The 16,739-nt window shown below is 42.7% G+C and overlaps 1 protein-coding gene across 2 annotated transcripts in view; it reads left to right on the forward strand.

Moving 5' to 3' along the window:
• Positions 1–16,739, forward strand: part of il17rd (interleukin 17 receptor D) — a 110,478-nt gene that overhangs the window by 78,354 nt on the left and 15,385 nt on the right. The window contains exons 6-10 of one of the 2 annotated variants that reach the window (XM_072472444.1): positions 5,045–5,202; positions 8,862–8,927; positions 10,831–10,885; positions 12,372–12,482; positions 15,103–15,263. In XM_072472444.1, coding sequence (XP_072328545.1) covers positions 5,045–5,202; positions 8,862–8,927; positions 10,831–10,885; positions 12,372–12,482; positions 15,103–15,263 — 551 coding nt within the window. The remainder of the gene's footprint in view (positions 1–5,044; positions 5,203–8,861; positions 8,928–10,830; positions 10,886–12,371; positions 12,483–15,102; positions 15,264–16,739) is intronic. The other variant, XM_072472445.1, reaches the window with a different exon arrangement.

The raw sequence follows: 16,739 nt of genomic DNA on the forward strand, positions 1-16,739 counted from the left end.
GCCAATCCACCTACCTGTAATTTTAAAACGTTGTCTGTTTATTTTCTCTCTCTTTTCCCCCCACTCAATTCCATCTTATTTCGCTCTCTTTTGTGTTCTGCATATGACCTGGCATTGAATTAAATTTCTAATTTACACTTTATGTTTCAAACTCTTATAAACTTCAGTGAAAATTATTTCATCAGGCAAACATGAACTGTCTGATGAGCAATGGGATGGAGAAATCAGCCAAATGGTATGACTGCAGCACAGTGCAGGACAGAATGAGCCAAAACAAGTCCAGTGTAGGAGCAAATACTGCAATGAAGGGGAGTGCCCAGTCCAAGCCTAATATCATAGGCCGCTGAATCAAATTGTTTCTTAAATAAAATACAAATTATTAAACCTCAGGATTTCCCCTCTCAGATGTGGAAAAGCAAAAAACAAGAATGTTTGCAGGTGAAGTATACATTGGCTTATCACTACGACACAGTGAGTGTTCAGATACTTGAACATAGTATTTATCATACTTTGACAGCCCCGGGTCACGGTCCGTGTGGAGTTTGCACATTCTCCCCGTGTCTGCATGGGTCTCAACCCTACAACCCTAACGATGTGCAGGGTAGATCGATTGGCCACGCTAAATTGCCCCTTAAATGGAAAACACTTTTCAAAAAGCTTTCACATGTGGTTTCTCTGATTTTGGTCTGGCTATGTCTGATGAGCATTCCTTTATATTGAAAAAGTTATCTCAAAGCCAGAACAGCATGGCAGATGGACCACCTGGTGTCACATATTTGTTTGACCATGTGCCTGCTCTAAGAGTGATTGCAGTATATTCCACTGATGTGTGGAAACTGAAAAAAAGGCGCACAAATTTTGAATGAAGTAAAAAAAATAATACGGCTGCTTCACAAGCTGCTGCATTGCAGATGACATTCAAGGAGTGACTGGAACATGGGAGGAATAATGCACAGGGGGTTGCATTGTTCAGTCTTGCTTGCAGACCTGAATATTTTCCTGCCATATTTGCGGCATTATCGAAGCTCTGCCTATGGCAATATTTGATGTCAAAACATAAATTTGCAATGATTTCCAAAACAGTTGTCGCCAGGCACTCAGGAATGTGGAATTGTAGCTGGACAAGACAGAAATGCTCTACAACTTCGTCATAGCTGATCACATAAAATAATGTTAATTGGTCCACATCAGTCACATCTAATGTTGGTTAAACTATATGGAATAGCATTTGGCATCTTTGACTTCATTAGTGTATTGGTTTCTGAGCAGCTCCGCCATTATAGTGATGACATCATCATAGGTTCTGTGCGTTAAAAGTTGGTCTTCCCTGAGCCACAATATTGCTAAATTTTCAAATGTTCTTTGAGAAGCTTATCAAATGCACTGAGATATTCAAGGCAGGCTAAAAAAATACCTCTTCTACTTGACACTGATAACTCATCATGTTCTCTTAGAGGTAGTCCCAAGGAGGACAGCAGTTTGCGGGAACATCACAACTCAGCACTTCCCTCCAGTGAAAAGAATGTTCCTTTTCAAACTGCGCTGATAACGCAAAATCAATTCTCCCATATAATACAGGCAGCACGGTGGCGCAGTGGTTTGGTCACGCTAAATTGCCCCTTAATTGGGGAAAACAAATTCTTCCAGGTAATTTACATCTTCCAGCGAACACACGCATGGCCTTAATATAAATTTTGGAAGTTTCATGATCAGAAATATCTCTTCAAACATTTCTCCAATTAAAGAACCTGTTGACAAATGATTGTTTCCTTTACTGGGGCAGGGAATAATTTGCAAACAACAAACTGCCTTTTCATTTTGCCATTTAAGACCATAAGACATAGGAGCGGAAGTAAGGCCATTCGGCCCATCGAGTCCACTCCACCATTCAATCATGGCTGAATTCAACTCCATTTACCCGCTCTCTCTCCATAGCCCTTAATTCCTCGAGAAATCAAGAATTTATCAACTTCTGTCTTAAAGACACTCAACGTCCCGGCCTCCACCGCCCTCTGTGGCAATGAATTCCACAGACCCACCACTCTCTGGCTGAAGAAATTTCTCCTCATCTCTGTTCTAAAGTGACTCCCTTTTATTCTAAGGCTGTGCCCCCGGGTCCTAGTCTCCCCTGCTAATGGAAACAACTTCCCTACATCCACCCTATCTAAGCCATTCATTATCTTGTAGTTTCTATTAGATCTCCCCTCAACCTCCTAAACTCCAATGAATATAATCCCAGGATCCTCAGACATTCATCGTATGTTAGGCCTACCATTCCTGGGATAATCCGTGTGAATCTCCGCTGGACCCGCTCCAGTGCCAGTATGTCCTTCCTGAGGTGTGGGGCCCAAAATTGCTCACAGTATTCTAAATGGGGCCTAACTAATGCTTTATAAAGCTTCAGAAGTACATCGCTGCTTTTATATTCCAAGCCTCTTGAGATGAATGACAACATTGCATTTGCTTTCTTAATTACGGACTCAACCTGCAAGTTTACCTTTAGAGAATCCTGGACTAGGACTCCCAAGTCCCTTTGCACTTCAGCATTATGAATTTTGTCACCGTTTAGAAAATAGTCCATGCCTCTTTTTTTTTCCAAAGTGCAAGACCTCGCACTTGCCCACATTGAATTTCATCAGCCATTTCTTGGACCACTCTCCTAAACTGTCTAAATCTTTCTGCAGCCTCCCCACCTCCTCCATACTACCTGCCCCTCCACCTATCTTTGTATCATCGGCAAACTTAGCCAGAATGCCCCCAGTCCCGTCATCTAGATCGTTAATATAAAAAAGAACAGCTGTGGCCCCAACACTGAACCCTGCGGGACACCACTCGTCACCGGTTGCCATTCCGAAAAAGAACCGTTTATCCCAACTCTCTGCCTTCTGCCTGACAGCCAATCGTCAATCCATGTTAGTACCTTGCCTCGAATACCATGGGCCCCTATTTTACTCAGCAGTCTCCCGTGAGGCACCTTATCAAAGGCCTTATGGAAGTCAATATAGATAACATCCATTGGCTCTCCTTGGTCTAACCTATTTGTTATCTCTTCAAAGAACTCTAACAGGTTTGTCAGGCACGACCTCCCCTTACTAAATCCATGCTGACTTGTCCTAATCCGACCCTGCACTTACAAGAATTTAGAAACCTCATCCTTAACAATGGATTCTAGAATCTTGCCAACAACCGAGGTTAGGCTAATTGGCCTATAATTTTCCATCTTTTTCCTTGTTCCCTTCTTATCTTCATTCTCGAAAATGGGACGCATGAAGACATTTAAACTGTGTTCGGCTTCAAACCTTTTACTCAAATTATCCATATGACCTATGTTCTCTGGTCTATTTATTAGAAAATATTCAATCCTACACAGTGGAACAGATTTTGGACAGAAGGCTATGTCTTCTGGGTGGATTTCTGCCCTCATTTCAGTTGCAGAACAATGGGTTTGACCAGTAGCCTGTAGTTCCATTCCCATTTCAGTCCACCACTTCTTGTTCAAGTTTTTCAGGTGGTTGTCTCTGGAAATCGGCAGAACGGAATCATCAGACAAGTTATCGGTGGATGTTGTTGTTGAGGATGAATGTGTAGTTTGCACCCTGCTTAAAGTAAAGTGCTAAATTTGTGCCTAGCTTTGCCGTTTTGCCTTGCCTTCATCTTTCTGCATTCTTGACTGTCAGACTGATCTGTCTTGATTTCAACGAATATGAGTTTTCAGAAAGCAGGCTTCTTTGCCTTCCGCAGCCCTGGCCTCAGGGGTTGAGTTATCCCTGTAGCTGCTCCTCTCAACGACCTAAGCTCACATGTTTGCTAGTGGTGGCTGACTGACTGCTGCTGCTGGTTATCTGGCCTGGCCTCTGCTCTTGCCTTCGCCAACCTGGTTGCCGCCCAACCCTCTTACTCTCAGCCCTTGCCTCTGGTTGAGTCGCCCCACTGTTCCCCTAAAAACACAACGCCAGCACCTGCCTGGCTCCTCTCTTCCTGACAACTTGTACTCTCACTCTGGAGGCCTGGCCTTGAGCCTCAAAAACAGCCTGTGCTGCTGCTGGCTATCTGGCCTGGCCTCTGCTCTCGCCCTCACTGGTCTGGTTGCCGCCCAGCCCTCTCACTCTCAGCACTGGCCTCTGGCTCTGGTTGAATTGCCCCTCTGTCTACTGCTCCCCGCAATTTACGACACTGGTGCTTGCCTAACCTTCTCATCTCACCACTCACTCCAGTGGCCAGGTTTCGATCCTCGACAACTGCGTGTGCTCTTGGCTCGCTGCTTTACCTGGCCTGCCCTGGCCTCTTCTTTCTTTGGTTGCATGCCTGCCCGTCCTCCCGCTATCTGGCCTGAGGGTCGAGAGTCACCCTGCTGCTCCCTTTGATGAACATTGACCCAAACCGCCGGCTCACTGAAGGTTTTTGCAGGCTCACTCCCCAGTGTAAGGTTGGCGACATCACTCTTGCCTCAGGCCTCCGGGCCGGATGTCAGAAACCTGGCTGCTGCTTCACTCAATGAAAGTTCGGAAACCTTCGTCTGAACTGCTCTAAGTCTCTACAACCTCTCAACATCTGGCTCACTGTTTTCCCGCTCTAAAGAGCAGTCCGCCAATAATCAGAGTCTGATGTTGTTACATATTGCCTGCTGATAGGCTCATTCTTGGGCTCAGAGGTACCAGGCACTGGTGCTCCCACACCACAGCCATCTTTTAGTATGGGGACCCCCATTGGCCAGGGCCCCATGCTGCAGTGGTGTGTTCTATTGTAGGAGCCGCCTCTGGAATGAGATACACAGTTGTTGCCCTGTTCACACAGGTCCCAGATCCCTTGTCCAGAGAGCCATGCTTCTTTGGCTCTCTAATCACAGGAGGTTCCAATGTAAAGGCCCAGAGGGCAAGTGTTAATGTGATGAAAGGCTAGTGCCACTGATTGCAAAACCCAGGCCAAATGTAACTTGCAAAAAAAAAAAAATGAGCATGGCTTTTCCTGGAACTGTACTATATTATTCCAATGTAGCATGTTAACGTTAGTTGCTAATTTTCATTTTTTGTGTTTTCGCAAACAGACTGGTCTCCAAAGAATCTGGATGTCAACCAACAATACCAGTCTACAAGTTTAAATGTGACCTTTGACTTGGCCCCTTTACTTTTTGGATTCAAGTCCTATCACATCCGCTGCAAGATGGTGAACACCGGTTTCCATAAGGACAAAAACATATTTGTGGTAAGCAAATTGGAGAGCAGGGTAATGTTGCAATGCTATAGGCTATGCCCTAATTATAAAGCTGAATAAGATGAAGTATGGGCAACCTATATTCCAAGCCTTTGATGATACCAGCTGTCCTAAAACAGCTATTTACTGTACGGATAGCTTGCCCCATTCTCGAGGCCTAATAGTTTATTTCAGCTGAAGCATCTTTTATATTTTGAAGGTTGCGACGGGGGAGGGGGGGGAATCACTTTATAGATTTCACTGAACCATTTAAAAATTCTAAAGCTGTAGAAATTAATGATGAGGTTAAGCATTGAACTTCCCCGTTATGGGGGCAGTGAGAAGAAACATTAACAAGGCTTGGTTTATTCCACTTTCGATTTTCCCCATGTTGATCGGGATTGTTGCAATGCTAGTAGGATTTGGTGGGTGGTTTTACAGCCAGGTGCCTTTATTGCCGCTAAACCTTCCCATTTATCGGGGCTGGGAACCGGCACCGATGATTTGCCTGGCTGTACCAGTGGCTGGTTTCTTTTGTAGCCAGCAAGTCCGGAGTGGGACTTGAACCCAGGGCTTTCTGGGTGGCGGGAGACCTACCCACAGAGCTACTGCAGCCACAGAACAAAAATATTGCTTTTTTAAAAACAAAATCAGGAAAATTTATTTAAAAGTGATAATGTTACATGACAGCTCCTTGAAATATTTTTGTGGCTTTACATTATTTTAATAAGTAGCATCTGTTGTGGACGACCTCACTGCGTTTCCCCAGCAGAGAATAATGGATGCCCTGTGTGCTGGCTGCCAGGATGATGTTGGAGTAACACAGCTGTTATCTATACCATCGGTCACTCTGCCTCATCTTTATTAGATACGACAACACACAGCCCATGTTTAAGTCTTCAGGATCTATGATAGATACTAAGTTTGATGTCTTGAACTGAGATAGGAACAAATGCATGTTGGTGACTTTCAGGATTGATACCCTGCATCTTGTTTTTTTAAAGTTAGAGTACCCAATTCATTTTTTACAATTAAGGGGCAATTTAGTGTGGCCAATCCACCTACCCTGCGCACCTTTGGGTTGTGGGGGCGAAACCCACGCAAATACAGGGAGAATATGCAAACTCCACACCGACAGTGACCTGGGCCGGGATCGAACCTGGGACCTCGACGCCATGAGGCAGCAGTGCTAGCCACTGTACTGCCCTTGTCCTGTATCTTTTAAGGCCACTTTCATAATGTAGTAAATGCAATAATTGGCGATCGCCAGTTAGCTAACTAATGACAGCAGGCTTATTATCAAAAGAAACTATATGTGGGTAGCACGGTGACAGAGTGGCTAGCACTGCTGCCTCACTGCGCCAACGTCCCAGGTTCGATCCCGGCTCTGGGTCACTGTCCGTGTGGAGTTTGCACATTCTCCCCGTGTTTGAGTGGGCTTCGCCCCCATAACCCAAAGTTGTGCAGGGTAGGTGGATTGGCCACGCTAAATTGCCCCTTAATTGGAAAAATATGAATTAGGTACTTAAATCTTAAAAAAAAAAAGAAACTATATTCAGAGCACTACAATTGGTGTTTTCTCTCTCAGCACTAGGATCACAAAACAGGCTGCGGAAAACCTGCGCTCTGCACCAAGATCCCCGTGCCCATTCCCCGTTGGGTGATCGGGTCACATGATCCTTGCAGTGCACCCCCCCCCCCTATAGTACATTAATATGAACAATTTTTGAACATAATTTATCAGAAATTCAGTTGCACTAAACAATCTCGGGGTGGCTTTCAGGTCCACATGGATTTTTGCTTGAAATCCTTTGATCTTTCCTAATTTCTCCTGGAACACATCTTGGTTCCTTTAATGACTTTGTGCAGGCTCTTCTTTTGAATTTAAACATTTCCAGCCAGTTCAACTTGATCTTTTGGCGCCAGTCAAACCCTATTATACTCACTCCTTGGCTCGACAGTGCTATCAACAGTAACTATGCAGACTCTGTCTATAACTCACTGGAGTCATGGTCACCTCTACTATTTATATGGCCCCTCTGGTAAATGTAGCTGCAGTGCTCTCCTTCTTGGAGATATCGGTAGATTTGTTCGCTCAAGACAGTAGCTGATGCCCCCATGTCTACTTCCATCTTCAGTGGCTGGCCATTCACTAACAACACCACTGTGATGGAGGCTACCTTGCCCGCTTGCACATTATTAAGTGACAAAACGGCAGCCGGCCTATCCTCCATAATATACACTGGGGCTGGATTATTTACTCTGCTGGTATTGGGCAAGTTTGTTTTTACACTGTTTCAGCAACTCTGATTCAGCTAGCAAATTTCTCTCCATATATCTGCATTGTTTACATATGCCAATCGACCCCTTAACATGTCATACAACGCTGACTCAAAATCTCAGTGCTCTGTGATTTGTCTTAGCCTTGCTACAAAGGCCGCAATAGTCTCCCTTGGCTTCTCCCTATGGAGTAAAATTTGTATCTTCGTACTATTACTGAGGGCTTAGTGTGGTAACGCCCACTTTGCGAGCTCAACAAACTGCAAATGTCTTAGTGTCGGGAGCATCCAGGGATGTTAAACTTCGGATTATGTGGGACTCAGACGTATAACATGCAGTCAGCAATATAACTTCCTTTTTATCCTCCTCCTCTATTTCATTAGCATGGAAACAATATTCCAAATGCTCCACATACTGTATCCAGTCTTCTGTAGTAGCGTTGAAGCTTCTAATTTTCCTCAGAGGCATGACTAATTTTTGCTCTTTTGCAAGCTGGACTCAATTTGACTTGTTCTACAACTCTTGCAACCGAACTTTCCTTCCAACTTCTTTCCTCATTGCTATCTGTGTTGTTTTGTTGTTTTTCTTCATTACCGATGTAACAAATTGGCGACCAACAATTCGCTAACTAACAATGACGGGATTATTATCAAAACCAACTCTTCACTTTCAGCACTATGAGCACAAAACGGGCTGCAAAAACCCACACTCTGCATCAAGATCCCCATGGCCATTCCCCATTGGACGATTGGATCACATGACCCTTCCGCTACGTGCCTCCTTAAAGGGGCTAGCTACTACATCCCTCCCCTGTACGTCCCTTAGTACACAGTGCATTGATAACTTATACAACTTTCAAAACATTAGCAATAATGAACAATGTTTTAACACAGTTTAGCAGAATCCCAGGCTGTCAGGGGACTTTTTCTTTCTCTGCGAACGGCATAGCTCAATTGGTTCAGGTTTTGCTGTAGTGGTAGCTTCTGTTGGACCTGCTTCACTGGGACTCTCTCCTGGTAGCGGCACATTGTTTTCCACTGTATGCTCGGTCTCACTGGGGACAGCACTTTGATCAAATGCTTCACTTCTTGGATAAACAACAATACTACTTGCTGGCACAATTGGACCAGGCAGTAACACTGGCTCTTGGGATGGCTTCCGACTCCGGAAATGATCCAAGTGATTCTTCAGAAACTTGTCCTGCACTCTCCCTTCCTAGGACAGTGCCATGGCCACCACAAATCACAGGACCCAACTTGACCCACTTCCAAAATTCTTTACAAGAACTGCTGTTGAAGCAATTGTCATTCCTTAATATTCATGAAACTTTAAACTGTGCCAGGATGTTGCAAACGCATTCAATAAGAGATGTTTATTTTCTTCCTTTATAGGACAATAATATGACCGTTGTGAGTTACGTTTTTCACGATCTCTACCCAGGCACTTACACCATTGAGGTATGATTCTTTTATATTTGGGCATTTTTCAAATTCGGCTTTCAATGTAGTAATTATTATGCTAACCCTCCCGAACTACAACCCTCCAGTGTCTACACTCCTTCAATTCCGATGTCTTGTCCACCATTGATTTTCTTCATCCCACTACTAGTGACCCTGCCTTCATTTGCCCAGGCCCTGGGCTCTCAGTATCTCCGTCTCACTCTCATTCTAACCTCTTTGACCAATGCAAATTGTTGATGTCTGAACTTGACTACGGAAGACTGCAGCTTTCCTCCATGAAGTAGAACACAGCATCTGGTTGTATCTCAGCAGGGGATTGCTGAACCATCTCCACATATGGGGAGAAGGATCAGATTGGTTCCCAGCGATTTTAATGGCTTTGTGCTCTGTAAGCTTGCTTTTTTGTCTGTGAAATCTGTTATCTGTGGTCTCAAATTCTTTTTGGTGAAAATGGCTTGGTTCAAATTTCATTCTTCCAAATGAGACTTTGATTTGTTTGTGAAGTCTTTTTAGTACAGTTCGTTCCCATCTGTTTACAAACAAGTTGCAGCTGTGGGTTAGTGCATATGCGGCATGATATTGCTGCATCTCAATTATTAGTTTGGGTGCAAAGCATTTGTGTGTGTGTGCGTGTGTGTGTGTGTCTTGTACAACACCGCGGCCAACCTTATTCTCTTCCACCTATTATGGTTCAATGGTCAGACTTTCTTGGGGATGTGTACCGTTGTAATAGAACATCTAAGTGGAAGGGCCCTAGTACAATGCAAAATAAAGAGGAAGTTATGAAGTAAGTGATTATGGCATAACTTATGCGACTCCCTGCTTTCAACAATTTTAATGCTGATCCACCGTTAATCCTCACAAAAAACAATTGGAAGATATTTCTAATACCTTAGTCCTCAGTAAAAACTAATGCGATTGCAATTTTGTTACATCATGGCCAGCTTTCATATTGCTGTTGCTTAAATTAAGAAGTAATGACGCCGGTGTTCTGACAACAGTGCGTTGTTGAAGAGTGCCATTCTCGTTCATTCTATAAATTCAGTTTTTAAGTCTTTACATTCTCATCCTAAATGACGTACTTGTTGAATTTCTGGCAAACAAATGGCCGCCTGCTTCCAATTTGTTGTCATGCCCTATCTGGCGTACTCTAATACGAAATTCAGGAAAACATGCAGGACGTTATTGACAACAAGATCTGTGTACTGATTTATAATGGGCGGCACGGTAGCACAGTGGGTAGCACTGTTGCATCACAGCTCCAGGGTCCCAGGTTCGATTCCCAGCTTGGGTCACTGCCTGTGAGGGGTCTGCATGTTCTCCCTGTGTCTGCGTGGGTTTCCTCCAGGTGCTCTGGTTTCCTCCCACAAGTCCCGAAAGACATGCTGTTAGGTGAATTGGATATTCTGAATTCTCCCACTGTGTACCCGAACAGGTTCCGGAATGTGGCGACTAGGGGCTTTTCACAGTAACTTCATTGCAGTGTTAATGTAAGCCTACTCGTGACGATAAAGATTCTTATTATTAATTTGCCAATCACACTGTTGCGGGAATATCTGAGCTAAACGTTTTTCAGAATCAGTATCTATAGACTGCCATTTGTAAACACACTCAAATTATGTCAGGAGTATGATTTTTTTCTCTCTAGTTCCCTCGAGATAAGTGTCTTGGAAATACTGTTTCCTTGTCCCTATTTTTTGCAACATGACCCAAATGAGAGCCCCAAGTAATTACACTACCCTGTATATATTGAGAGAGAAGACCTTAAAACAGAAGTTTCATTTTAATATATTGGTAGTTGGTCACTTTAATGTCAAGTGCCTTCTTCTTGTTCTTCGTAACCGTGCATATTTTTGTCAATTATGTAATTGAAGATCATTGTGTACCTTTTTTCCTACAGGTGACAGATCCTAGCAACACCACTGGCAAACAAATCAATTTCACAGTGAGGCCAGGTAGAGTTTATTTTAAGGTTGGATTGTGATGATAATGGGCACCTCAGAATCTGTTTGTTTAATCTCAAACATATTTAGAAATTGTTAACAATTTATTTGCATAGTTCAAAGAAATTATCTTGAGGGAAGGGATCAGAGTTACCTTATTGAATCAGAGCATATCGCTGGGCTGCCATCTTTAGAGGACTGGCATTCCAACTGAGCAGCTGGGTTTTTATGAATTCTCAAAAGTAATTTCATCACACTGGATTTGTAAGAAACAAAATTTTCCGTTGAAGTGATGACCTTAAGATTAAAAAGCAGAAGACAGAGGATTCATATAAAGAAGGTTCCTCTCTTTGGATATTAGCTCTGTGGATTTTTATGGCATGGATGCTTCACTTACTAGGGATATCCACAGTTGTGACTTATTGTATTGGTTTTAAAAATCTGATACATTTTCCTCTTCACCTCACTCTCTCCTGAAGTAAAGCTTCAGATCCTTCTTGTACCTTGTTCTTGTGACCATTATTTAGATATGAACTTTCACGAATATCAGGAGGTCTTGTGGCACAGTCTGGGCCAGAAGCTCCGGGTTCAAGCCCAACGCCAGGAATTGTGAGCCACAGAGGGAGGGTTCATAATGTGGTCCAACGGATTGACAATCAGCTTGGAATCCTTCCACCACTTGCCCACTATTCCCTAAGATGGAAAGAATGTGTGTGAAGATGCGCTTTAAAAAAACAATGTCGGCACGTTACTCAACAACAAGGGGAAAAACAGCTTTGAATAGTTGGTCATCAAGTAGAGATTCACCGTGGGGGGTGAAAAAGGGAAAAAGTCTGTACAGACTATAGTTGATTGTTGGGAAGTATGTTTCCCGGGGTGTTTATTTGCTGTAACCTGTTTTGATACATGTTTCTAATAAAATAAAGTTGAAAAAAGTAGAAATTCACCGAAGCATTTAGGCAAGATTTTGTTCCCTAACCCAGATTGTCTATGATGCTTTTGCTGATATTCTTGCTGGTATCAGCAAGTTGGCACCGAATAGGAATCGATCCTGCGGTCTTCCTGACTGAAATAGCCGAGCTTCTATTAATATCCAAACTACTTGTCAAAAGTCAAGAACTTATCTAATGAGCCTCCACTTTCATTGTGGAAAATTGTAACTTTGCATTTGTCTTTTGGATGGCAACAGGGGCTGGTTTAGCACACTGGGCTAAATCGCTGGCTTTTAAAGCAGACCAAGCAGGCCAGCTGCACGGTTCAATTCCCGTACCAGCCTCCCCGAACAGGCGCCGGAATGTGGCGACTAGGGGCTTTTCACAGTAACTTCATTGAAGCCTACTTGTGACAATAAGCAATTTTCATTTCATTTCAACAGAAAATAGGTACGAGCTTATGAAAACCAGTGGCATTGCATCTGTTGGTGCCACTACTCCGCTTTGTGTCAAGTTTCTGTTCAGTAAACTAACATGTTTTCTGCTTTATCCTCCTCTTCCATTAGTGCACTATCTATGGGCTGGGCCAATTCGAGCAATTGCCATCACAGTTCCGCTGGTGATCGTTTCCGCCATCATCACTCTCCTCACAGTGCTATGCTGTAAGAAGCAGCAAAGTAAGAAACATGCTGCGGTTTTGTTCCCTGAAGTAAAAAAAAAAAGAACCTTCTGAAGTTAATTCAAGGTCAATTTTGAACGTTTTTCGAAGTCATGTTCCAGGATCTTTTTTGATTGTTTGTCCACAGAAAAGAATTGGAGGGAGGACAGCACGGTGGCGCAGTGGGTTAGCCCTGCGACCTCACGGCGCCGAGGTCCCAGGTTCGATCCCAGCTCTGGGTCACTGTCCGTGTGGAGTTTGCACATTCTCCCCGTGTTTGCGTGGGTTTCGCCCCCACAACCCAAAGATGTGCAGGGTAGGTGGATTGGCCACACTAAATTGCCCCTTAATTGGAAAAATGAATTGGGTACTCTAAATTTATTTTTTTTTAAACTTAAAAAAAAAAAGAATTGGAGGGGTAAAAATACATTTTGAAGTGTTGGGATTTGCACAGGTTTAAGAAGGAAGGCCACAAGTTTCAGCTTTTCAGACTGCAGTCTTCCAGGACTATCAGGAACAATAGGGAAGTCATTATTCCGTCCTGGGGAAATTCTCAACAAATACTCACTCGAGTGATTGGAACGCCCCTTCCTAATGCACGTTGTGTGACGCTAAGTGACGGAGCATGGGAGTAGGTTTGAATCGTTGCAATCTGCACAACTCCTTGAAAGTGGAAGGGGTCAACAATTGTTTTGGGGACAAGAAAGTGAACATGCATATTGACAGTGAGGTTAGACAAGGAATATTGGGGGACAATAGTCCGAAGGTCTTTGCTGTCTGACAACAATCCAGTGAAGCGTATTACTTGATTGTTGTCAAATTTGCTCAAGTTTTAATTCCATTGAAATCGGTGAAACAAAACCAGGATGACTTCTATGAAAACTGGCTGAACCTAGAGTAGGCATTAATTTTTTTTCTCAAATATTCCCCCCCCCCCCCCCCCCCCCAAACTTTCTGGATAGAGTTAACAGTTATAGAGGGACTATGCTAATCCAGTCCTTACCCAATACAATCGAGCAGAAACCATACGAACAGAGCAGTCAAATTGTTGGAAGCAACAAAAGAAACGATTAACCAATCAATCTGTTTTAAATAGTACTGGCTGAGTGACAAATATTAGCTTGGGCAGCCAGAGAACATCCTGCTCTTTAAATAATGCAACGGGATCTTTATGTCCATATGAGCTGGCAAATGTGGGCTTGATTTAACATCTCATCTGAATGATTGCACCTCCAACAATAAAGCACACCCCTCGAGACTGCACCAAATGCCCATCTGTGTTGTGCTCAAACCCGTCAGTGAGACCTGCACACACCCTTTGAATTGATCTTTTTATTGGGCTTGAGAATACAAGCATTTATAGCATATACCAAACTAATTCTTCTCTCAAGGTTTTGTAGTGAGATTCGGATGAAGATACATAAATCCCACTGTCTTCATCTTGTAAACTTTTTCTCATCTGGAAATAAGACTAGAGCCAGTCCACAGGTTTACCCCTTCTAATGTAAATTCTAATCAGCAGATACTTGATTGGGCTGAAATAAAATTAATGGAATGTGGATATAAAAAGTGTTGGCCAGTGGGGGGCTAGAAATACCCCATCAAATGTAGTAGCAATAATAATAATCTTTTATTGTCACAAATATGAAGTTACTGTGAAAAGCCCCTAGTCGCCACATTCCAGCGCCTGTTCGGGTAAGCTGGTACGGGAATTGAACCAGCCCTGCTGGCCTTGTTCTGCATTACAAACCAGCTGTCTAGCCCACTGAGCTAAACCAATGTGTCAATTAGCTTTGCTATTGTGTCATGCAATTTTATCTGTTAAGTTGATTTTTGCTCAGCAATAGAGGAAAGTCAGTGGGCAGGTCACCCTGGCATTTCTCATAGGTTTCCTGGCTAGTTACGGAGCAGCAATGACGGGGGCCTGGAAATGGAGTGAAGTAGAATGATTGTAGGGAAATTAACATTCAGTTTTTGAAATACGATGGACGGTACAGATTATTCTATTTAGAAATTCCCAATTAAAGCACATTTTTGTTAAGTCCTGGGTCTCGGATGCTTTCCCTCATGGGACTGTCACAACTTTCACTATGTTCTTTGAGCTAGATGAGGGTTGTTATGTGACTATATTTAGTGCTATATATATTTAAATTTTCCAAAAATAATTAATACATTTAGGTGCTTGGTAGTGCAGAACTGAGAATTACTGAAAAAGAAACATGCTATCAAAGCTTTTCTTCTTGCACTCATCAGTACAGGTGCAAGAATGCCACATTTCAAAGGGATCAAAATGTTACACAACATGAAAAAAGGGCATTGATTGGCACTTCAACCCTGGTTGAGGCATTGTCATGGAGAATGCACTGTCCTCTGTAAACAAAACACGTCCAAGCAATGAGCTTTTTAAAAAAGAAAACCGAATCCTGGGGGATTATTGATACGATTATCTGATCGGATTATTTTGTTCATAATCTGACGCATTGGAGTATTATTCTGTTTTGACAGCCCTAAACCAGCCTGCATACTTGAGGTTCATATCAAGTATTGCTATTCAGGGCAAGGATACTTTGGTGCCTTGTTGAGGAATTGTATTTGGGTTGAACTGCTTGCATATTAAGATTGGTCTTGTGTTGTTTTAGATCCGGTGTATTCGGAACTGGATGAAGAGAATTCTGAATCATTGCCATCCCCTCGGTCCAAGCCAAAAGTTTTCATCTGTTATTCCAGTAAAGACTGTCAGAAACACCTCAGTGTTGTTCAGTGCTTTGCATTCTTCCTGCAGGACTTCTGTGGCTGTGAGGTAAATTTGCTTTCTCTATGTAAAACTACCTGGGGGGGTGGGGAGGAATTGGCAGAGATTCTTGGAAGCGAAAGTACCAGAATCATTTTAAGTCTGCCAAACTTAATACTGTGAGGAGGTTTTGATCAGTTTCAAAGTGGTGCCTGCATATTGAAGATGTTTATGAAGCAGACACTTGTTGAAAGAAATTGCAACTTGCTATGAATTTTGCCCTTAATGAATGATATGCACCACTTTCTGCACATAAATTTATAGTTTTAGAGTATATTTTTAGATGATCAGAATCCCTCATCTATGCTTTTATTTCCCCCCTCAAGACTCAATTAGCATCCTACGTATACTTGAGAACATCCAATACTCTGCTGCCTGTATTTGAGTTTTTTTGTCTTTATACCTTGCAGCAGCACAAAACATGTTATGGTTTTAACAAAACCTGAACAAATGTAATATTCTGCACAGCAAAACTGAAAGCCGCTAACCCTAGAAAGACTATTAGGGGTTCCCTTCACATCTTTTTGGGTTATATCCAATTTCATGCTGCATCTCTCTGTCTCCAAGTTCAATAGTATAGATATAACATCTGTTTGCTTGCTGCTACTTGTCAGTATCACCATAGCTGTCATCTAGCCGTGCGTGATTCTGGAGCAAGAGCTACTGTCATGTTTAGTTGGACATTAGTCCTCGCAGATTATAACTAACAGACTGGAGGCCAATCAGAAAGGTCACCTGAATTCAGAAAGGTGAACATAACATTACATTTTCACATGTGTTAATCTTTCAATATGAAGTCTTTAGAATGATTTTCTGATTCCAAACTGCAATCAGTTTTCCTGTGCATTAGAAGATAGCACATTTCTGCAGTCTATCTGTTCAACCAAGTAGATATCTTTTATCCTGAATTTACAGATCAAACTCACTGCTGGATAAAGTAATTTGCCTGCATTCTGTATTCTTAAAACAGCAAGCAATGATTACTAACTTATTGATCATGGTCTGTGTCATGTTAATCACCCTGGCGTAACACGGACAGCAACTGGATGCAGTTGTACTGGAAAATAGACTACAAACGTTGAAATTCGTTCAATACGTTTTATTGAACCTGTTAAGCAGTGCACACAGTTCGCTGTGGGTTTGACACTCTAATAACCTAAGCGTGCTTACTGTAACTAACTAGACCAGACTAGCTCTGAGCCACGTGTAGAAGGTGCTAACTGATATATATACCCTGACTATCACTACAGTTGTCACCAGTGGAAAGAGGCCGAGTACTGATGCCTCGTGTGTTTTATAGTGGGAAACCCTCTTCTAGTATTCTGCCTGGTGATTGGTTGTGTTCTGTCCTGTGTGTTGATTGGCTGTACTGAGTGTATCTCATTATGTGCACGAGTGCATATTATGACAGTCTGTAAATGGTCAGTACCCTCCTGATTAAAAGATTAAAGAGAAATGGAGTCTTCTGGCTTTATTTGGAAAGAA

This window comes from Scyliorhinus torazame, chromosome 13 (assembly GCF_047496885.1).
Source record: "Scyliorhinus torazame isolate Kashiwa2021f chromosome 13, sScyTor2.1, whole genome shotgun sequence".
Lineage (NCBI taxonomy): Eukaryota > Metazoa > Chordata > Chondrichthyes > Carcharhiniformes > Scyliorhinidae > Scyliorhinus > Scyliorhinus torazame.